Consider the following 24579-nt stretch of genomic DNA (forward strand, 5'->3'; position numbering starts at 1 on the left):
TGGCAGATTTAGGCGAACGACCCTTTCGTGACAAAGTATATCGGCATGATGTAGGCTTAACCAATCCATATCGATGATGACATCAAAGCTCTTTATAGTGATCGGCATTAGATCGATTTGAAATGAGTGTTCGTTTAGAGTTAGTGTGCAGCCTATGTACATATTGTTCGTGCTTTCTGTTCTACCGTTTGCCATTTCTACTGTAAATATCTTATTGAGTGTTTTAGGGTTCTGTTTTAGTACGTGCTTGAATTTATGACTCACGAAACTCCTCTCCGCACCACAATCAAAGAGTATGCATGCATAAACGTTATTGAGGAGAAACATACCCGTAACCACCGTGGGATCAGCTATCGCTTCGTTCTGCCCTATTGCCAGCACTCATCCCGTGCCGCCAGCATTCCTTGCCTTAGGACAGTCCCTCTTGTAGTGTCCAGCCTCACCATAACCGTAACACGTCTGGCCCACACCGACCCTAGGGACTTGGGTGATTGGTCGTGCCGGTGTCCTGCAGAAACGGGCAGTGTGCCCCTTTTGGTTGCAGTTGTTGCAGTGCATCTCCCGACAATTTCCATTGTGGTGGAAATTGCACTTGCTGCACTTCGGGAAGTTCCTAGCATATCGCTTTACTGGGGTGGGGGTAACAGGAGCAGTAGTGGGGGCAGTAGCGGCATGGACTGCCACAATCTGTTGTTTCTTGGAAGGTTCTTGTGAAGGTTGACTCTTCCTTTTGTTCCAGAACCTCTTCTTGTTGTTGTTGTTGGTATTATCGTTGTTGTTGTTGCTTACTCTGGGTTGCTCTAGTGCGGTAGTTGCGAAGTTTTGGCAGACCCCATGGTCCACGAGAGCTTGTGCCAACTGTTTGGCGCTATCAAAGGTGATTGGTTTGGAAGCTAGAACACTTCCTCGAATTTGGGGTGACAGTCCCTAGATGTATCTTTCGATTTTCTTGCTCTCTAGAGCAAGCATCCCTGGGAAAAGGATTGCCAAATCACTATACCTATTGGTATAGGTCGTGATGTCCGAGTAAGGCCCCAAAGTTCCTGTTCGAGTTTTTGTAATTCGCCCCTTGGACAATACTCTTGCAGTAATATTGTTTTAGATTCTCCCAGCCCATAGAGTTAGCCACTACTAGTGTTAGTGAATTGACATGGCCATTCCACCATGTCAGAGCTCTCTCAGAGAAGGTACAGGCAGCGAACTTCACTTTGCTCCCTTCTGGACAAGAACAAATCTCGAAAACTGCTTCAGTTTTCTCTATCCACTGTGATAGAGCCATTATCCCTCCAGTCCCATTAAAAGTAATGGGTCTGCTATTCATGAAATCCTTATATGTACAATCCCCCGAACGACCTTGACGTTGGCCATTCATAGAACGAACTATTTACTCCCCCACCAGAACCATTGTTACTCATTTGGGCCATTGCCGCTGTTACTGCAGCCGTTACAGCAGCTATCAAAGCGGCATTTTCCGTTGGGGGAGGTGGTGGTGGAGGTGGTGCGTTGTTGACACGGCGTGTAGACCTACGGGGCGGCATCGTGCTGATAACGAAAAAAATAAAAGATCATAAGTTTTGGTGGTTGAGAGTTGATTGACAATGAGTTAACTATCTTTAATAGTTCGAAATTTTGGTTTGACTAACGTAGGGCTTTGAGTTTGTTTTACTAATGGAGTTAAACAATAAATAAACAAACTCATGAACTCGACTGAAATGCACATATTTAACACACGAAAAAGATATGCCCTATATATATTAAACATATGTTTGCGTTACATCCGAAGTTAGAAAATTTTGACCTTTCTAAAGGTCTCCGATTACAGGTAGTTAAAGAAAGTAAGACTTTTAGCCGATGGTCCTATTCTATATCAAAATTTTGGGATCAACAAGCACTACTTGCGACGTAGGTTGCGCTTGGAGCTTGAATCTGCGTCCGATTGCTTTTCCTCCATAAGGCACCTATCAAAGGCGGCTTGCTGTTCCCTCATCTCAGAGAGGGCTGCAATCATTTGTGCTTGGAACGCGTCGGCGCGGAGTTGGGTGTCATACTGTAACCTATCCAGCCGGCGGATGTCAGAAGTATGCACCTGTACTTCCACATTGACTTCCCGAATCCGGCTAGCTTGAACCCCGGATTGATAGGACTGGTTGGCTAGCTTGCCCACCATGACTGGGAGTGCTCGATCGGCCGAACCTCCGCCGCGGACATCATAGAAATCCCGACACATGCCGTAGGGAGGACGTATCCCTTGTTGTTGGCTCCAATGGTGGAGGTGACTTCCCCAAACGGGAGTCGGTCCCTGAAAGTTTCTCACAAAGACAGGAGGTTGTGCGGGTGGTGGGTTGATTACCTCTGGTTCTGAGTCTGTCCCAGAGTCATCCCCTTCATCCAACTCGATAGGTTCTTCATCCTCTTCGGGATCTTCTTCGACCCATCCTCCGCTACCTTGGTTGAGATAGTAGGGGTCTCCGTGTGGAATGAATCCAACCATTTGACTATACGAGAATAGGGTTATAGGAATTGAACAAAACTTGAAGCATGTAAAACTAAGCATGTCGATTAAACTATTGCACGTACCAAATACTCCTATAGTATTTAAATTTGTATGTTTGATACTAATGTTTATTTTGGTAAGTTTTGACTTGTTGCTCACTAAGACCATTCCTCGACACATGTTAGTCCAATCTTGGATAAATATAGTTGATCAGGCTATATTCGTCCCAAATCCGATTACATATGTCGAGGTCTAATCGTAGTGTCCAACTTGTCTTAATACTTCTTGTTGCATGTATGTAATTGTACTTTTATGACCCAAAACAATCTAAGTTAAATGAAACAAGGTTTTAGGTGTAAAAAAGTTTTGTCAGAAACTTTGAGTCCCTTTGCATGTATAGTTTGTATATCTTATGCGGTTCGATATACTTAGTTCACTATAAACAATGCTCTGATACCAATCTGTCACACCCCCAAACCAAAACGGCGGAATCGTTCGAGGGCGGATGACTTCATGTAGTATCGAAACAGTTGAATACATAGTAAAGAAAGTAAACACAACCAACATATATATAATTGAAAAAGTTACATCGTTTGTAGGTATTACAAGTTCCAAAAGATCAATTACAATATGTTGTCAAAATGAAATTAAACTAACGCCGCATCGTCCCTTCTTCAAAAGCAGTAGTTTACCTGTATTACTGAATCCCTGAGAAATACAAGTAGTTTTGAAAGAGTAGGTCAGCATTTAAGCTGGTAAGTTCATAAGTATTTAGTGACAATCTTTGAATAAAATCAAATGATATTTGTTTGCAGATGTTTCAAAAGACTCCTAGCAAATCCAATATTTCCTAATAGTATAAAAGTAGTCTTCTACAAAGACTCGACTTTTTTGAAGGTTTTCTTTTATAAATCCAATATCCGTTCATAAGTGTGTGGTAGTTTAAAAGTTCCAAAACTGAAATGCAATTGTGTTTTTCATGCCTAGAGTAGTAAATTTGTGTAAGTATAAAAGCACTAAGGCATTTGATAACCCGCTAAATCAATAAGTTCTTAATACTCCATGTGAGTTTTATAACCATACTAATAACCCAGACTGCCTGTAACAACGTTCTTCAGGCGTTGAAATGTTATGACATTTGTCACCCCAGGCCTGCGGGCCTAGCTGTAGCTAACAGCTTAGGTGCGGGATTGTCAATCACGTATAGATCTATACATAAGTATCACGCTCCCCCTACAAGGGATTATGGTATATAATACAGGACTTAAAATGCATACTCGAAGGTATGTGAAATGTCTCACAAAACTTAGTATAAAATAGATTTACGTATGAAAATGTCTATTTGTTCTTGAATATGAAAATATCTCTTTGATATAGTATTTCTAGTATGTAAATGTTCATGATTTCCTCGTAAACTATACCTATTATAGTTATTCAAAGTGTGTGTTTCGTTCGTATAGTAAATCCAAGTGTAATGCTCACTTGTTATGTAAAGTATAACATCTAAAGTGACATAATTGATCACATATACTTAAAGTATAAATAAAGGGTTTGATTCGCATATATATAAATATATATAAACATGTTTTATGTCCAAAAGACAAGATGTTGTCGTGAATATATATTGCATACAAAAGTTCCCATGTAGTAGTTATGAATCACATATGATTCACTTGATAGTAAAGAGTATATATTGAAACTTTATGTTACACACGATAATAACCGTGTGTTTACTTGTATTTCCCCCCCCCCCCCTTAAATGTGAATAAAAAGCAGTGATAAACATTTGAAAGTGTAGTTTATAGGGGTATGAACTCACTTGATTGAGTGGGGAAAACGAGATGAAAATCGAGCAGAACTTCGGCTTGTGAAAGTCGATTTTCTCGGGATTCTTGGGAATCTCGGGAGAGTAGAACCTTCCTTCGGAACTTGAGTGTGAAAACCGGGGCTTCGGGAGGGCTTCGGGAGCTTAACCGCAGAGTTTCAGCACGAGAGAAGGAAGAATGGCGTACCTAAACCCGACACCCCAAGAGTTCTATTTATAGGGGGTATTTTTGAGTGCCACGTCATGGCTAGGGTTGGCCACGTCGTGGGGAGAAATTCTATCCTATTCCACTGATTGGATTCCCTCAGTCACTTGCCGGGTCGTGGCAAAACAATGCCACGTCGTGGGGAGGCCTGACAGCCTCAGATTTTGGACCCCGAACTTGTAAAATCCATAACTTTCGCGTACGAGCTCCATTTTCGATGTTCTTTATATGCACGCGTAGCTAAAAATATGATCTACAACTCTCGTTTAGACTTCATCAGCAAATTTTGAATTATTTATTTTTAACGGGTCGGGACACGAAAAGTCTGTATAAAATCCATAACTTCTTCATCCGATGTCCGTTTTCGTCAGACTTTTCGCCGTTGCGCTACTAATGTTGAGACCTTCGATTCTCATTTAGGTGGTTTTGGTCAAAAGTCTCTTGAGCTCTATTTCGAGTTTTTACCTGTCTACTACTATATTCGGATCTTGGAAAAATCATAACTTCCTCATACGAAGTCAGATTTGGACGTTCTTTTTGTGTACGCTCACGGTTTAATGTTATCTATAACTCTCATTTATATACTTAAGGATAAATGCTATTGTATTGAAACTTCGTGTTTTTCGTTTAATCGGTGTTGTCGGTTTTGTCGGAAATCTTAGAATGGTCATAACTTCTTCGTTATAACTCGGAATTTAGTGTTCTCAGTATTTCTGTAACCCTTGACACAATATCTAACATAATAGATATTCTTATAAAGACTTTTTACATATTTCATTTTCGAAGTAAATTTCATTATTTCAAAGGTAGCTACAATACTTGACCTTTTAGGTCATTACATAAGGTCGAAATATCGGGTTGTCACAGATCAGGGTTTGCACCAAACATTTAGCGCTATCATATGTATCCGGCCTCGCAGCTAGGACGTTTCCTTTTGTTGGCTGGGTCAGTCCCCAGATAAATCTCTCTATCTTCTTACTCTCCGGGGTAACCATTCCCGGACAGAGTAACGCCGATAATCTTGAAGTATAAGCGACTATGTCAGAACCCTTCATCTTCAGGTTCCAGAGTTCGTGTTCTAACTTCTGCATTTCGCCCCGAGGGCAGTACTCAGCCAGCAGAAGTTCCTTCATAGCTTCCCAACCCATGGCATTGGCTACAGGTAAGGTTAGGGATTTGACTCGGCCATTCCACCAAGTCAGGGCTTTATCGATGAAGGTGTAGGCGACAAACTTCACCTTGTCAGATTCTGAGCAGGCGCAAATTTCAAAGATGGATTCGATCTTCTCGAACCATCGGGTGAGGGAAATGACACCTCCAGTGCCATCAAAGGACGTCAGTTTCGTGTTCGTGAAATCTTTATAGGAACCCTCTTTTCGGTGTCCCTGACTGCTTTCTTGGTTTTGGGTTTAGGTACCACCTCCCGAACCACCAGAACCACCAGAGTTCCGTTGAGACATGGCAGCTGCTGCTACCGCGGCAGTAACAGCTGCCTGGAATACTACAGGATCAAATTGGGGAGGAGGTGGTGGTGGAGGGTTGTTGGTCTTGGAGCTAGGTCTCTTTCTTGGAGGCATCTTGATCTAATAAGATCAAGAAAGAGAGGATGATAAGTCCTCTGAATTGAATCAAGAGATATGACAGATATATTCTGAATAAGGGATAAAGCAGGAAAGAGTTATCAAATCAGGTAAATTATCGCTAAAGGAATGATCAAGGAACAATGTGTGAACGAGGATTTCTACAAAGGATTGGCTCGAGAAATACTCCCATAGTATTTCATGATTCGATACGACACAGGCTCGATGTTTGTGGTATTAGGGTAAGTTTTGGGCATGCCGCATACCACAGTCACTCCCAAGCACATGTTGGTTGTGTCTCGAATGAATATAGTTGGCCAGTCTATATTGATCCTAGACACGACTACATAACTGCCCAGGTTTAACTGCAGTACATAACACCCATTTACTTATGTTTTGTTCTATTTGTAGTTACGGATCTCGACGGTTCGATATACTTATATACTTTTGAAAATACTTATATTTTGAAGGATACTTTTAGTTCAGAGCACTTAGGACCTTTAATGTTTATAGTCTTATACCATGTAAGGTTTGGTATACTCAGTTCACTATAAACAAAGGCTCTGATACCAATCTGTCACACCCCGAAAACCAAAGGCGGAAATATTTCCGGGGCGGACTCCACGTTGAGTATCAAATCCAATGCACATAGTAAGCAAAGTAAATGACCATTACATTACATATAAAAGTTTACATTTTGTTTTAAAAGTAAAGTTGTACAAGTGTGATACATAGTATATATGAAAAAATTAAGACGTGACTTCAACGCACTCCGTCTTCGACAAAAGGGATCATCGGGTACCTTTCTAATGCGGACCTGAGAATACAAGCAGTTTAAAAATCAGCATAAAGCTGGTGAGTTCATAAGCGGTTTTGTTTTCTGAAATTGTATGAGTTCCTTTCTGTTTCTGAAAAAGTTACACCCAAGAAAATCCCATATTTTCTTGAAAGTTGGTTATCGAATCCAAAATGTAATGTAAAAGATGTACACTGAAAAACATGTTTACCCTTGTGAATTGTAAAGTTTAGTTATCTGAGTTATTACACGTTTCTGGTTATGTACAAATGTTATCCCAGGAAAATCCCACATTTTCCTAAATGTGTGTGAATTGTTACCGAATCTGAATGTAATGTACAAGTATCTACTATACTTAAAGTGTGTGTGTGGAGTTTCCTGAAAGTCTGATTACCCTTAAATGTACATTAGTTTTAACACATATATAAAACTAATAATTAAGTGTAAAGTGTTCACAATCTTGATTGCGAGTTCTATAACCATACTACAGACTAGATATGACTCGGACTAGGGCCAGTATCTTTTTATGACTTTCGTCACCTTTGAACCTTTCGGTTCGGCTGTAGCTAGCAGCCAGGTGCGGGATAGTCAGTCCTGTATAGATCTATACACTCAAGTCATGCTCCCAATCTAAGAGATTCTGGTTACGGGTGCAGTCCTCCACTCGCGTATCTCTGTGGAGTGTTCACCGAGGACGTGTCTCCAATCTTAAGATTAATGAAATTAAAACTGAAAGTTATTAATAAGGAAACCCTGTTTTTATTAGTCCTTTACTCTCGTATCTAGGAGGAGTACTATCAAGGACCTGATTGAACTTCTAATGATTACCTGTCCTTCACACTCGAATCTAGGGGTGTTTTAATAAGGACAATACTAAATATCTATGATTTCAACTGTAAAAGTGTGAACAATCAATTGTGAAGTATAAAGTATAATACTGTATAATAAGAATTGAAATCGGTTTGAACTACAACTCTACAAGTCAAAACAGTTTGTTAATATGTTTTCAATTCTTAAAAATGTACGAATTATGAAACCATTTAAATGAAATAATGAATTTAAGTACAAGGTATCCTTGTACTTTTGCTTGTATCCCCCCCCCCCCTAAAAACATTGAAAAACCATTGAAAAAGGGTATGGGTATGAACTCACCAGACGAGAAAACGTGTTGGTTCGGATGCTAAGTGTCGGTTCGGGGCTTGATAACACGCGAGGTTCCTATTTAATATGAAATGATATACAAATATATCTAATTATATTTTAAATCACTAATTAGATATGATAAAATACTCCAAGACGCGAAAACACTTCAAAATAAGTGTTTGGAGTGACCCGGATGACATTTAAGGACGTGTGGGACTTGGATAATGTGTTTACTCTTCAAGAGTAAACTCCTTATGGAGTTTTCGGCCCTAAACACTATAACCACATGAGTTCACGGCCGTGAACTCATGGTTGAGGGTTTTATGGTGCTAAATGGCCTTATAACACATGGGAAGAGTTGGTATAATTGTATCTAAGGCATGGAAATGGATTAAATCTCCAAGAACAACATTTAAAGGGAGTTTACGGCCCTAAACAAGGAGTTTATGGCCGTAAGCTCCTATACCCCCCTTAAATTGATGATTTAGTGGCCTTAGATTAATCACATGTGCTTCAAACAATTTTTACAAGCCTTAGGATGAATTTTGGGCACCATTTGACCTACGTTTACGAGTTTACGGCCCTGGAACCTATTCATGGGGGGTTATGGCCGTAAACTCTCAAATGGAAGGATTTCATCATGTTTAAGGTCCCTAAATTGATTGTGGTTGGTTCTAGGATTTATACCAAGGCTAATGGTGTGTTTAAATGGCTTTTAAACACTTGCTTTTGAGTTTACTCTCCATGAATGATGAGTTTACGGCCCAAGCATGTTCTTGGGCAGTAAACTCATGTTTACTCCTCAAAAATCATGTTTAAGGTGTTCTAAGTCCGAAATGGTAAGCCATAAAGTCATATCTTAGTCCCAAAATTGGTTTAGAGGGGTTTTAAGGCACAAAAACCCATTTTACTTGAGTTTACGGCCCAAGCATGCTCCAGGGCTGTAAACTCATGAAGATGGTCCTTTTTCAATGTTTAATATTGGATTTGAAGGCCTAAGGGGTTGAACAACAAGTTAGGGAAGTTACCTCAAGGATTTGGAGCCTTAAATCAATGATTTTGGACCTTGAATTTGGATTGAGGAGAGAGGTTAGAGAGAGAGTAGTGAGAGAGAGAGAGAGAAAAAGCTTCAAATGGGAGCTTAGACTGCTTTAAATAGTATTCAAGATTTGGACACAGTGGAATTTTACCCGATACCGGCATTAAACGTGGCTTTTGGTCGCACCCGATTAAGTTATCGTAATTCGGCGGGATTGAATTTAGAAATTTTTACATTAATGATTTTGGGCCATTTTCATGAGTTTCTAAGGGGTTTGAACACTCATGAGATTATAATAAACATATAAGTTTAAATAACTTAGCCCAAAAACAAAAACGGAACGAACCACTATAGACGAATTTTACGTACGTAATAGGTTTCGGCGATGAACAACTTTGGGTTGTTACACTTTAGCTGCCTTGAGGCATAGGCGATGACCTTACCTCGTTGCATCAGGATACAATCGAGCCCCTGATTGGACGCATCGCAGTAAACCACAAAATCATTTGTCCCCTCAGGAAGGGATAGTATCGGTGCAGTGCATAAGGCTCGTTTCAGAGTCTGGAACGCCTTCTCTTGTTTCTCTCCCCAGTCAAAGGCCACGCCTTTCTGGGTCAATGTTGTAAGGGGTTTCGCGATTCGAGAGAAGTTCTTAATAAATCTACAGTAGTAGCCAGCGAGGCCTAGAAATTGACGAATTTCTGTAGGCATCTTCGGTTCTGACCAGTTTTCAATAGCCTTAATGTTGGATGGGTCCACGTGGATTCCTTCCTCGCTAACCACGTGTCCTAAGAATTCAATTCTTCGGATCTAGAATTCACACTTAGAGAACTTCGAATATAACTTCTCCGATCGTAGGGTTTCCAGGACTCGTCGAAGATGATCGCTATGTTCCTCCTTACTCCGAGAGTAGACAAGTATGTCATCAATGAAGACGATGACGAACTGATCCAAGTAAGGACGACACACTCTGTTCATCAAGTCCATGAAGACCGTGGGTGCATTCGTCAGTCCGAACGGCATCACAACGAACTCATAATGTCCGTAACGAGTTTGGAAGCCTGTTTTTGGGATATCCTCCTCAAGCACTCGTAACTGGTGATACCCGGACCTAAGATCAATCTTGGAAAAGTAACTCGCCCCTTGAAGTTGGTCGAATAGGTCGTCTATACGAGGAAGAGGGTAGCGATTTTGACCGTCATCTTGTTGAGTTCTCTGTAATCAATGCACATATTGAACGATCCGTCCTTCTTCTTTACGAACAAGACCGGTGGTCCCCAGGGTGAGAAGCTTGGTCTTATGAAGCCCTTGTTGAGCAGCTCGTTAAGTTGACCGGACAGCTCTTGCATCTCAGCATGCGCTAGATGATAGGGCGATTTGGCTACAGGGGTAGCTCCTGGAATTAGGTCGATCTTGAACTCGACCTAACGTTGGGGAGGTAAACCTGGCAGCTCCTCTGGAAAGACGTCAGGGAAGTCGCATACTACGGGGAAGCCTTTAAGGTCTTTTGCTTTCTGGCTTGTATCGACGACGTGTGCAAGGAATGCACAATATTCCTTACGCAAGTACTTCTAGGCTTGCATACTCGAGATGATACGAAGACTTGTACTGAGCTTGTCTCCGTAGATCATCAAGGTTTTGTTATTCGGTAGATTTAGACGGATGGCTTTGTCGGCGCACAAGATATCAACACGATAGAGACTCAACCAGTCCATGTCCACGATGACATCAAAACTCTTGATCGATACTTGTATGAGTTCGATTGGGAACGAATGATTATATAGCGTGAGGGTACAACCTATGTAGATCTCGTTGGAATTCTCTGTCTTTCCGTTAGCCATTTTTACGACGAATGTTTCTTTTAGTGGTTGTGGGGATTGCTTAAGTAATTGTTTAAAGTTATGGTTCACGAAACTTTTTTCTGCTCCACTATCGAATAGGATACAAGTATAAGAGTTATCGAGAAGGAACATACCCATGACTACTGTGGGGTCTGCTACTGCTTCATTGTGGCCAATAGCAAGTAGTCTCCCTGTTCCTCCCGCATTCCTAGCTTTCAGACAGTTTCTTTTGAAGTGTCCGGTCTCTCCACAGCCATAGCAGGCTTGACTCACTCCGGTACTGGGAACTTGATTGATGGGTTTGGGTTGAGACCTGCAAAACCGGACGGTATGACCCTTCCGGTCGCAGTAGGTGCAGTACATTTCTCGGCAAGGGCCATGATGATGGAATGAGCACTTGGTGCACTTGGGTAGGTTTCCAGCATATGTTTTGGCTAGTACAGGAGTAGCATGAGTAGTGACAGCATGGACAGCCACTGTCTGTTGGTTTTTGAAGGATGATTGAGTTGACTTGCCCTTCTTCCGGTCCCACCATTTCCTCTTGTTGTCGGATGATATGGTTGGTGCAGTGGTAACCGTTGTGGTTGTTGATGGAGTGGAGGGAGTTTCATGATCAATCAGCCTTTGGGCCAATTCCTTGGCGCTGTCAAAGGTCGTAGGTCGTGATGCTAAAACGTTCCCTCCATACGGGGGCATTAAACCCCAGATGTATCGTTCAATTTTCTTGCTCTCTGAAGGGATCATATTAGGGCACATACTTACCAGGTCACAGAACCTGGCCGTATAAGCCACTACGTCTGTCCCTTTCATTTTGAGGTTCCAGAGTTCCTCCTCAAGTTTCTGGATTTCACCCTGTAACACTCGTGTTTCTAGCCTAGGCATTTATATTGAGGTGATAGTCTAGGTTAACCTTTGTAACTCATTTTGAAGAAATGAAAAGGAAATATGTGAATATTATGTGAATTATGTGTTTTATGCTTAATTATTAGGGCTTAATTAATTAAGAATAAAAATAAGCGTCAAAATTAAAGTGTGATATAAGCCCGATATCTTTACATAAAGTTGTAGTGGTCGAAACAAGGATTTCGGGGATATAAAGAATGCCGAAATCCGAGTTATAACGAAGAAGTTATGACCTGTCGAAGTTTCGCGACAAAACCGGCATGGTGTTGAATGTCGTAAAAAGTGAGTTTTTGATAAACTACTTTTTAGCCTTAGTGATCTAAACGAAAGTCGTAGTATTCGTTAAACCGAGAAGTTCGATAAAAAGAACGCCCAAATCTGATTTCGTATGAGGAAATTATGATTTTTCGAAGTTTCAGCTTAGCAGTAGACAACTAAAAACTTGAATTTTAGATCGAGCGATTTTTAGCCGACACAAGCTAAACGAGAATTGAAGGTCTCATCATTAGTAGCACAACGGTAAAAAGTCTGACGAAAACAGACGTCGGATGAAGAAGTTATGAATTTTTAACGGATTTTCTATCCCAGTCTTTTAAAAATAATGATATAAAACTTAAATTTAAAATTAGCCGACAAAGTCTAAACGGAAGTTGTAGAGAGTAATTTTAGCTACGCGTGCATATAAAGAACGTCAAAAACGAAGCTCGTGTGTGGAAGTTATGGAGTTTAGAAGTTTTGGCGCGAAAATCGAGAAAATTCGCATAGTCACATTTTGCCACGTCACCTTCGTTGAAAGAGTGCCACGTGTCCTGGTGAGTCACCAAGCTGCTGAGTCACCGAAGCTGCTGAGTCATGCGAAGCCACGTGTCGGATTGTGATTTGACCGAAGGGAGGTCCAATCCGAGGCTCGCATATGGACCGAACCTCGCACCCCTAGCTCCGAGCCTCGCACATGTGTTACGACTCCGCGGTCCAATCAGCGAGTACCACTGAGACCCTCGCACATGCTGACCACCTGCGCACCGGAGCCGTCTTCGGACACACGCCTCGGACCAATCACAATAAGCCAGTAACCCCTTCGCACATGCTACCCTCGTGCGAGCCACCCCCTGCGAAGCCTCTCAGCCGTCGGATCAGAAGCCTCTAAGCCGTTGGATCAGGACTTCGGACCCTATAAATAGAAGGGTACTTGCGAAGGCTCTCGGTTACTTTTGGAGTTTTGTTATATTTAGCCCCTTTCTTCATATCTTCTTCATCTTAGAATCCCCCAAAGCCCCAGTATCGATTATAAGCCCCAGAATACGCCACGAAGTGCCCGAGAAGCCCAGAAAATTTATCTTTTCGGTTTCGAAGCCCGACTTTTACAAAGCCCGGTTTCTCAATAAACTCTAGGTTTTATTAGAAACGATCGTTTTAGGAAACGAATTGCTGCCCGATTATCATCAAATCAAGTGAGTGTGTAGTTACTTTCAATTTACACATAGATATGAAGTATTTACTTTGAAATACGTGTTATGTGTAAATAGGTTAATTGTTTATTTGGGGTGACTGTTGAATTGATGTTTTATACAAGTTTTAAACTGTATATGATTTTTATCTAGAAAATATGTTGGGTAGAACATGGATAGATGAAGTAGTTGATGTGTGTTAAAATGGTGAGAGGCCTCGATGTTGTTGTTGTAGTCATCTAGCAGAGTATAGATGACGACCACAGACTTTTCTAGACAGTCGAGTGGAACACTAACAGGTTTGCAACTTGTAGGTGTTGATGAATTAAATGTTCATTGGCGTACTCCATCCCCCTCATGGTTGCCTTTAGGACATGTATGGCTGAGGAAACCCATTAGCAGTAGTGTCCATCCCGATGAAAATCCTTAGGCTAGGTCCCTTGTGATAGGTGTTTAGGGACGTAAAGTGAGGACAACGGGAATGGATAATCAGGGTTATTATTGATTGGTGAACTTAATAAGTATATTATTATTGTGGGTTGAAACCCCTATATGCTCACCAGGCTCCCAAGCCTGACTCACTCAGTTTTTATGATTACAGGTAGTCGACCCCGAGCATAGTAGGAGGACGACGAGAAATTTTTGGATTATAGGCCAGTAGTTGTAAATAACTGTTGAAAGGCTTATAATGTCTTGTTTATGCTTTTGATCTGTATCGGAACACGACATCCCGAGGTTTTGATATCTACGGAAAATATATACCTTCTTAATGAAGGGTTTTGATAAACTTTTATCATATGTTGTTTGGGGACCAATTCTGCAACATCTTTTAAAAAGATTTTTCTAATTTTATTTTAAAAAGCATAAATTAAATCGGTCTTTTCTGGCCGAGAAATTAGGGGATGTCACAGTTGGTATCAGAGCATTAGTTTAAGCGAACTAAGAAATTGTAGAATTTCTAGACTTGAACTTAGAATGCTAGGTGATGATTGTGAGATGAGTGTCTACCATATTTTAGACACGAGCACTAGTTTATTTTAGGGAAGATGCCTAAATTTCCCTTATGTGCTAAATGCTATGTGTTTGCCATGTGTGCCATTATTTGTTCAGATCTATGGTCTGTTGCTGACCGGATCTGGAAACCTGATGTGTGTAGGATTCTAAGCGTATGAATACGAGATTAGAACTAACATGTAAATGTTTCGGAGTGATTGTAATGGCAAGAACTCGGAGTGGAGCTGGAAATGCAAACATAAACCAACAACCTCAACCCCAAGTGGTGGAACAGGTGCCTATTGTAGGAGCTGCACCCGAACCCATCACCATGGCTGGAGTATGAACTATGATTCAGACCATATTGGCTGAACAGAGGGAGGAATTGAGGCAAATGTTGCTGAAAAACAGGGATGAACCTTCCGTTCCTGTTGAACAACGTGAACTAAATGACGATCGATCTAAAGAAGGGAACAACAGTAGATCGGTTGGTCATAGTGAACCACTTGTGGTTGGAAGAAATAACCACGAGGGTAGGATGGAGAGAAATGGGTGCAAGTATAAGGACTTTATGACTTGCAAGCCATCGACCTTCAATGGAAAAGAAGATCCTGTCGGAGTAATGGACTGGATCTCGGAAATGGAGTTGGCTTTCATGACTTGTGATTGCCAAGGCAAGTTACAAACTACCTTTACAATACGTCGGTTCAGGGGTAATGCTGCTCGTTGGTGGAGCACTTTGGGGAAAACCCTAAGCCCTAATGAGCCACTGCAACTAACTTGGGCAGAGTTCTTGGTGCACTTCAAGGGCAAGTACTGCTCGGCCCAAAACGTACTTGAGTTAGAAAACCAATTTCTAACGTTGCAGAAGGGGAGTATGATCGTTGACGAATATACGAATAACTCCACAGACAAAATGGAGTTTGCTTTGCGTATTGTCCCAGATGAGTTGGCAAAAATTGACAGGTACGCAAAGGGACTTCCATGGGAGTATGCGGTGCCAGTACGTCAGACACTTACTTTGGAGGCAGCTATCTGGGCTGCCAAGTCTGTTGAAGATATGATAAAAAGGAGAGCCGCCAGCAAGGTTGAAGTTGGCGAAAAGAGAAAGTTTGAAGGAACTTCAGGTTCCAATAAAAAGAACAAATTCTCGAAGACTAGTTCGAGAAAATTTGGAGGAAGAGCCAAAGCCAAGTGGTGTGACAAGTGTAAGAAGAAACATGTTGGGAAGTGCAGCGTGGAAGTCACTTGTTACAAATGTGGGAAGCTAGGCATTATGCCAATGAATGCACCTTTAATAAGAATGTATGTTTTGGGTGCAATGAAGAAGGGCATATTTTGAGGGATTGCCCGAAGAAGAAGGACGCAGCAAAACCCAATCTACCACCAAAGCCGAAGGCGAGAGCCTTTCAGATGACACTCGAAGCTGCGAAAGAAGAAGCCGATGTTGCTTCAGGTACCTTTCTCGTAAACGAATTGCCTGCCTAAATTTTGTTTGATTCTGGAGCCAATTACTCATTTATATCGCATGAATTTGGTAGAAAGCTAGCCTTGCCTATAGATATGCTAGTTAATGCTATAATAGTTGAGATTGCTAGTGGCAAGTTTGTACCTGTTAGCCATCGTATGAAAAACATCCTCATTCACTTGGATGGGAATAAGTTCCAAGAGGAATTATTGCCTATCGAGTTAAATGGATTCGACATAGTTTTAGGAATGGATTGGCTTAGCGCCAATGATGTAGAAATACTATGTAGAAAGAAGATAGTAAAAGTATACCCGCTAGGGAAAGAGTCGTTTATGGTGTATGGAGACAAACGCAGAGTAAATTCTGGAATCATTTCCCTAATGAAAGCCAGAAAGTGTTTGGCCAAGGGATGTACATCATATCTAGCGTTCGTGATAGATGCTAAGAAGGAGAAGAAGGAGGTGCAGGATATTCCGGTGGTGTGTGAGTATCCGGAAGTCTTTCCCGAAGATCTTCCCAGATTGCCCCCTGATCGACAAGTAGAATTTCGTATCGACTTGTTACCAGGAACGACGCCGATATCAAAAGCACCATATCGATTAGCACCAACGGAAATGAAAGAACTTATGACACAACTTCAGGAGTTAATGGACAAAGGTTTCATTCGACCTAGTTCATCGCCCTGGGAGCCCCTGTGTTATTTGTAAAGAAGAAAGACGGGAGCATGAGAATGTGCATCGATTATAGAGAGCTGAACAAAGTGACGATAAAGAACAAGTACCCGTTGCCAAGGATCGACGACCTGTTCGACCAGTTACTGGGTTCGAGCTATTTCTCAAAGATCGATCTTAGGTCGGGATACCATCAACTAAAGGTGAGAGAGCAGGATATCGAAAAGACTGTGTTTAGAACGAGATATGGACACTATGAATTTTTGGTTATGTCGTTCGGACTAACCAATGCCCCAGCAGCTTTCATGGATTTGATGAATAGGGTTTGTAAACCATTCTTAGATAAATCCGTGATAGTATTCATAGACGATATCTTGATTTATTTGAAAAGCAAGCAGGAACATGAAAAACATCTACGTGAAGTGCTAGAAGTCCTGAAAAAGGAGAAGTTGTATGCAAAGTTCTCCAATGTGAATTTTGGATTCAAGAAGTCCAATTTTTAGGTCATGTGGTTAACCAAGAAGGAATAATGGTTGACCCAGCAAAGATTGAAGCTGTAATGAAGTGGGAACAACCAAAAAGTCCTACGGAGATTCGAAGCTTTTTAGGATTAGCTGGATATTACCGAAGGTTTATCCAAGGCTTTTCTTCGATTGCTACTCCATTAATAGCTTTGACCCACAAAGGAACCACTTATGCTTGGAATGAGAAGCATAAGGAAGCCTTTGATAAGTTGAAGAAGAGATTGTGTGAAGCATCGATTCTTTCATTGCCTGAAGGAGTTGATGACTTCGCAGTTTATAGCGATGCATCTAGAGTTGGGTTAGGTTGTGTTCTAACCCAAAGGGATAAAGTGATCGCGTATGCATCGAGGCAATTGAAGGAGCATGAAAAGAACTACCCCACTCATGATCTGGAGTTGGCAGCGGTAGTATTTGCCTTAAAGATATGGAGGCATTATCTTTATGGCACAGAGTGTAAACTTTTCACTAATCATAAGAGTCTTCAATATCTCTTTAATCAGAAGGAGTTCAACATGAGGCAACGACGCTGGCTAGAGTTACTCAAGGACTACGACTATGAGATACTTTACCACCCTGGTAAAGCAAATGTTGTTGCTGATGCTCTCAGTCGGAAGGTAAACCTTGAAAAGAAAAGGCCAAGAGCGTTGAGAATTGAAGTTGTCTTGACAATTGTGGAAAGTATAAAGAAAGATCAAGAGGAAGCTTTGGAGAAAAATGACCGAAAGAAAGAACGTTTGGGCAAAACGTTAATGTTCGGTACAAACAACCAAGGGTTGAAGGTATTCCAAAATAGGATTTGGGTACCTAAGACGGGCGGAGTAAGAGATCTTCTTATGGAAGAAGCTCAAAAGACCATGTACTCGATTCATCCCGGCAGTACAAAAATGTATAGGGATCTAAAACCCTACTATTGGTGGCCGAGTGTGTAACTTGTGCTAGGGTTAAGGCACAACATTAGAAACCGTATGGGAGTTTAGAACCTTTACCCATACCCATGGGAAAATGGGAAGACATCACCATGGATTTTGTGACTAAACTGCCCAAAACAAGGAACGGTCACGACATGATTTGGTTGGTCATTGATCGCTTCACTAAGAGTGCGCATTTCATAGCAGCCAAAGAGAAATGGTCTATGGATAAACTTGCGAATTCTTACGTGAAGGAAATTGTGAGGCTTCACGGTGTTCCGTTAACGATTGTGTCCGATCGTGACAGCCGTTTTACCTCGAGATTTTGGAGGAGTCTACAAGAGGAATTGGGTACCAAGTTGTGTTTGAGTACAGCTTACCATCCGCAAACCGATGGTCAGAGCGAACGAACGATTCAAACATTGGAGGATATGATGAGAGCATGTACCCTAGAATTCCAAGGTAACTAGGATGAACACTTACCTTTAGTAGAATTTTCCTATAATAATAGTTTCCACTCAAGCATTAAGATGACACCTTATCACGCTTTGTTTGGGGAAAAGTGTCGAACGCCATCATGTTGGTTGGAAGCTGGAGAAAAGCAGTTTATGGGACCTGAAATAGTCCATGAGACTGCTAAAAAATTGAAAGTGATAAGGGAAAGGATGTTAGCTGCTCAAGATCGACAAAAGAGTTATGCTGACAAGAAAAGACAACCGATATCCTTCGATGTTGGAGATTCAGTTTTACTTAAAGTCTCGCCGTGGAAGGGACTTATAAGATTTGGTAAGAGAGGGAAGTTGAGTCCAAGGTTTATTGGACCATTTAAAGTTCTTCAGAGGATCGGGAATCAAGCTTACAAGCTAGCGTTACCGGAAGAACTAGAGGGTATTCATAACACCTTTCATGTGTTGATCCATGCATGGATCATGAAAGCCCAAAATGTGATGGATTAGTGATTACTAGTGGGCTAGAAGGTGGTTTGGGCTCAATGGTTGGGTTGTGCATGGTAACCCACAAATTGAATTAGGGTTGCATGAAGACTAGGGCAACATTTTTAAGGCTTCATAAGTGCTAAAAACGTTACTATTTGCTTCATAAAGCCTCCTAGCCGTTTTTGACACTCTTTGGTGGATTAGGGTTACACTTTAATGCTTATGATGACTCCTTAATGCTTCTTATGGCTCCTTAATGAAGCATAGCCGTTTTTTTTTTCATTCACAAGTCTCATGGACGTTTTTTTTGTGTTCTTTCAAGAGTTACCTTAATTTCTATTTACTAGTTTTAATGAATAATTGGTTGGTTGGCTTGTAACCACCAAATTTGTAATAAAGGTTTCATATAAAGCCAAATTATGCATGAAAAAAAGTAATAGACGAATTTTTAATCAAAGAACCCTTTTGTTCACTTTGAATTATTGTTATAATTCACAAATTATCTTGTTAGGACGTGTTCTTGACTTGATACGAACTCAATCCAATAGGTCTTGGATTGTTTTCACCGGTATACAACTTAATAGGTCTTGAGTTGTTACTAACCTATCCATTTCTTTCCATTCATATATCATTTGTGGTTACTATTCTCTTTTAATTTACCTAAACACTACCCTACTCACCAAATCAAGCCCATACACGCATCATAAGTGGTATCAGAGCGCATAATGGATTTTGATGATCCGGAGTTCCTACAAAATCTTCGTGAAGCATTAAGAAACATCCAAGAAGGTGGAAATCGAAGGCAACCCCGCCGTGGTGAACATAGGGTTGTGGAAGAATTCAAGGTGTCTGAATTGCCTGAATTTGTTGGTGGAACTGATCCTGAACGCTACTTGGAGTGGGAAAGGAAGATTGAAAGAATGTTCGAGTTCAAAGAAGTGGATGATGAAAAAAGCTGCAAGTATGCCATTCTCAAGCTAAGTGGTGGTGCTTCATTGTGGTTTGAAGGGCTTAAGGCCAAGAGAACCCGTGAAGGCAAAGAAAAAATTTGTTCTTGGCTTTCTCTAAAACGAAAGCTAAGAAAGAGATATGTTCCTTCTACTCATAGAATTGCCACTTACAAGAAGATTGCTGATTTGAGGCAAGGAAAAATGAGTGTTGGAGAATACATTGATGAATTTGAGAAGTTGTCCTTGATGGGGGATATTGAAGAAATTGAAGAACAAAAAATGACTCGTTTTCTAAAAGGGTTGAACTACAACATTGCCAATGTTGTGGAGTTATATCCTTATGCTGATTTTGGAACTCTTTGTGGTTTGTGTTTGAAGTTGGAGGGGCAGGCCAAAGCACGTTATGGTGGGAGTTCAAGTTCAAGTCTCGAAAGTCCCAAGTCAAAGTCGTGGTCCAAGCCCGAGTCTAGCAATAGACAAAATTCTGTTTCTACTCCTTCTGGTTCTAGTAGTGTTCCCGTTGCTCCTAAACTTACTAGTGGTACCAAAGAAACTAGTTTGGCGAAAATTAGATGTTTCAAGTGTCAAGGTTTTGGTCATTACCAAAATGCTTGTCCAAACAAAAGGGTGGTGACTTTAAGGGAGGCCATTGAATGTCGTGAAGAGTTGGAGGAAGAAGAGAGGTTGGCGGGTATTTTTTATGATACACAACAAGAAGAGGAAGAAGAGGAGGAGGTAGAGTATGAAGCACCGGTGTATGATACAGTTTTGGTGCTTAGAACCCTTAAAACTCAAGGGGTTCAAACCGTGGCTGATATGGATCAACGAGACCAATTGTTTCACACCAAATGTTTGGTTAGAAACAAGTGGTGTAGTTTGATTATTGATGGTGGAAGTTGTACTAATGTTGCTTCTAATGAAATGGTGATCAAATTGGGTTTGTCTACTACAAACCACCCAAAACCATATGTTCTTCATTGGTTGGATGATGGAAGCAAAATAAAGGTGACAAAACAGGTTAGAGTTGGTCTAACTATGGGGTCTTATGAAGATGAAGTGTTGTGTGATGTTATTCCTATGGATGCATGTCATATTTTGTTGGGGCGTCCTTGGCAATTTGATAGGGACGTGTTACATAGAGGGAGGAGCAATGAATATGAGTTGAAACACAATAATAAAAAAATTGTGTTAAAACCCATGTCCCCAACGGCCATAAGGTCCATGAATTCTAAACAAGTAAAAAAACCTAATCTTTCTATGTTTGCTAGTGAAAGGGAGGTGGAGCAAGTTCTTGACAAAGGTGATGTTATCTACATGCTTGTGGCCAAAGAGCATGCAAAGGTGGAGAAGATGGTGCATGGAGAAAACGCTATTGCTGATTTGCTTTTGGAGTTTCAAGATGTGTTTCCAAGCGAATTACCACCGGGTTTGCCTCCAATCCGTGGTATCGAACACCAAATTGACCTTATTCCGGGTGCTCCTTTGCCCAATAAAGCCGCCTATAGATGTAATCCGGAGGTGACAAAAGAGTTGCAAAAACAAATTGATGAACTCATGAAAATGGGTTATGTTCGTGAAAGCCTAAGTCCTTGTGCTGTTCCAGTTTTGTTGGTTCCAAAAAAAGATGGTTCTTGGAGGATGTGTGTTGATAGTAGGGCCGTTAATAACATCACCATAAAATACCGATTTCCTATTCCTAGAATTGATGATTTGTTGGACGAGTTGCATGGTTCTATTGTGTTCTCAAAAATTGATTTGAGAAGTGGTTACCATCAAATTCGTATGCGTGAAGGGGATGAATGGAAAACAGCCTTTAAAACTAAACATGGCTTGTATGAATGGACCGTGATGCCTTTCGGTCTAACTAATGCACCTAGCACTTTCATGCGACTAATGAATGAAGTGCTAAAATCTTTTTTGGGCAGGTTTGTGGTTGTGTACCTTGATGATATCTTGGTATATAGCAAGAGCTTGGAGGATCATTTGGTGCACTTAAAACAGGTTTTCGAGACGCTTAGAGCTCAAAAACTCTATGGGAAGCAAGAAAAATGTTCGTTTTTGGTGGAAGATGTGGCATTTTTGGGTTTTGTGGTGTCAAGAAATGGCGTGTCCGTGGACCCATCCAAGACTGAAGCAATCAAGTCATGGCCTATTCCTACTAATATTTCTGAAGTTAGATCATTTCATGGTCTTGCTTCTTTCTATAGAAGATTTGTTCGTGATTTTAGCACCATTGCAAGTCCCATAACAGGTTGTTTGAAGAAAGGAGTCTTTGCATGGGGAGAAGAAGCTCAAAAGGCATTTGAGAAACTCAAGGCATTGTTGTGTGATGCTCCTATTTTGGCTCTTCCTGATTTTTCTCAACCATTTGAAGTGGAGTGTGATGCAAGTGGAGTTGGTATTGGGGCTGTTTTGATCCAATCCAAACGTCCTATTGCTTATTTTTCTGAAAAGTTGGGTGGTGCTCGTTTGAATTATTGCACTTATGATAAGGAGTTTTATGCTATTGTCCGTGCTTTAGATCATTGGAGTCATTATTTGCGTGCAAATCATTTTATTTTGCATTCTGATCATGAATCCTTAAAGTACATCAATGGGCAACAAAAGTTGAGCACAAGACATGCAAAGTGGGTGGAGTTCTTGCAATCCTTTCATTTCTCATGCAAATACAAGGATGGTAGAAGCAATGTGGTGGCTGATGCACTCTCGAGGCGTTACTCGTTGTTGGTGACTTTGGATGTTCGTTTCTTGGGATTTGAAACTCTAAAGGACCATTATCAATCTGATATGGACTTTGGAGATATGTTTTTGAAATGTGCAGGTGGTCCTAATGGTGAATTTGTGATTCAAGATGGCTTTCTATTCAAAGGCAATCGCCTTTGTGTCCCAAAACATGCAATACGGGAGTTGTTGATTCGTGAAGCTCATGGCGGTGGTTTGGCTGGTCATTTTGGCATTACCAAAACTTTGCAGGTGCTTAAAGAACATTTCTTTTGGCCGAAGATGTTGGGGGATGTAACCAACATAGTGGGCAAGTGTGTTACATGTCATATGGCAAAAACGACTTTCAAGCATGGTGTTTACACTCCTTTGCCGGTTCCTATTCGTCCTTGGGAAGATGTGTCCATGGATTTCATTATGGCTTTGCCTAGAACTCAAAGGGGGAAGGATTCCATTATGGTGGTGGTGGATAGGTTTTCAAAAATGGCTCACTTTGTGCCATGTCATAAAACAAATGATGCCTCTAACGTGGCTGATTTGTACTTTAAAGAGGTGGTTCGTTTGCATGGTATTCCTAAAACAATTGTTTCTGATAGGGATTCCAAGTTTCTAAGTTACTTTTGGAACACTTTGTGGAGGAAAGTCGGTACTAAGTTACTTTTTAGTACATCCCATCATCCACAAACGGATGGGCAAACGGAGGTGACTAATAGAACTTTGGGTGCTTTGTTGAGAGGGTTGGTTAGCAAAACTCAAAAAGATTGGGACATCAAACTTGCACATGCTGAATTTGCCTATAATCGTTCTCCTACTTATGCTACAGGTCACTCTCCTTTTGAGGTGGTGTATGGTGTGAATCCTTACATGCCTTTGGATTTGATTCCATTGCCAAAGGATGAATTGGTTCACAAGGATGCTAATGACAAGTTGAAGGCTATGATGAAACTACACCAACAAGTTCGTGAGAAGATTGAAGCCGTGAATGAGTTGTACAAACAGAAGTCCAACAAGCATAGGAAACCACGTGTCTTTCAAGATGGTGACTTGGTGTGGGTGTATATGAGGAAAGAACGTTTTCCTAACAAAAGGAAAAACAAGTTGATGCCAAGAGCTGAAGGTCCTTACAGAGTGGTGTCACGTGTCAATGATAATGCTTATAAGGTAGATTTGGGAGGAGACCATGGAGTGCATGCTACCTTTAATGTGGGAGATCTTTCACCTTATCTTGATGATGATGGACTTGATGAATTGAGGTCAATTCCTTTCAAAGGGGGAGGGGATGATCCATGCATGGATCATGAAAGCCCAAAATGTGATGGATTAGTGATTACTAGTGGGCTAGAAGGTGGTTTGGGCTCAATGGTTGGGTTGTGCATGGTAACCCACAAATTGAATTAGGGTTGCATGAAGACTAGGGCAACATTTTTAAGGCTTCATAAGTGCTAAAAACGTTACTATTTGCTTCATAAAGCCTCCTAGCCGTTTTTGACACTCTTTGGTGGATTAGGGTTACACTTTAATGCTTATGATGACTCCTTAATGCTTCTTATGGCTCCTTAATGAAGCATAGCCGTTTTTTTTCATTCACAAGTCTCATGGACGTTTTTTTTGTGTTCTTTCAAGAGTTACCTTAATTTCTATTTACTAGTTTTAATGAATAATTGGTTGGTTGGCTTGTAACCACCAAATTTGTAATAAAGGCTTCATATAAAGCCAAATTATGCATGAAAAAAAGTAATAGACGAATTTTTAATCAAAGAACCCTTTTGTTCACTTTGAATTATTGTTATAATTCACAAATTATCTTGTTAGGACGTGTTCTTGACTTGATACGAACTCAATCCAATAGGTCTTGGATTGTTTTCACCGGTATACAACTTAATAGGTCTTGAGTTGTTACTAACCTATCCATTTCTTTCCATTCATATATCATTTGTGGTTACTATTCTCTTTTAATTTACCTAAACACTACCCTACTCACCAAATCAAGCCCATACACGCATCATGTGTGTTATTTGAGAAAGTTCACGGGAGATGTGCCCGACATAATTCCGATTTCTGAGTTAAGGTTGGATGAAAACAAGAGGTTGATCGAAGAACCTGAGGCAGTCGTTGACCGTAAGACTATGAAGTTA

The 24579-nt window shown here is 40.9% G+C and overlaps 1 protein-coding gene across 1 annotated transcript; it reads left to right on the forward strand.

The window, feature by feature from the left end:
• Positions 1 to 19498: 19498 nt before the first annotated feature.
• Positions 19499 to 23300, forward strand: LOC145096018 (uncharacterized). The gene is made up of 2 exons (XM_079033802.1): positions 19499 to 22696; positions 23268 to 23300. Exons 1-2 carry the CDS (start codon positions 19499 to 19501, stop codon positions 23298 to 23300), a joined length of 3231 nt encoding a protein of 1076 aa, XP_078889928.1.
• The last annotated feature ends 1279 nt before the right edge of the window (positions 23301 to 24579 follow it).

Source organism: Lactuca serriola, chromosome 3 (genome assembly GCF_051521515.1).
Source record: "Lactuca serriola cultivar US96UC23 chromosome 3, Lser_US96UC23_V15, whole genome shotgun sequence".
Lineage (NCBI taxonomy): Eukaryota > Viridiplantae > Streptophyta > Magnoliopsida > Asterales > Asteraceae > Lactuca > Lactuca serriola.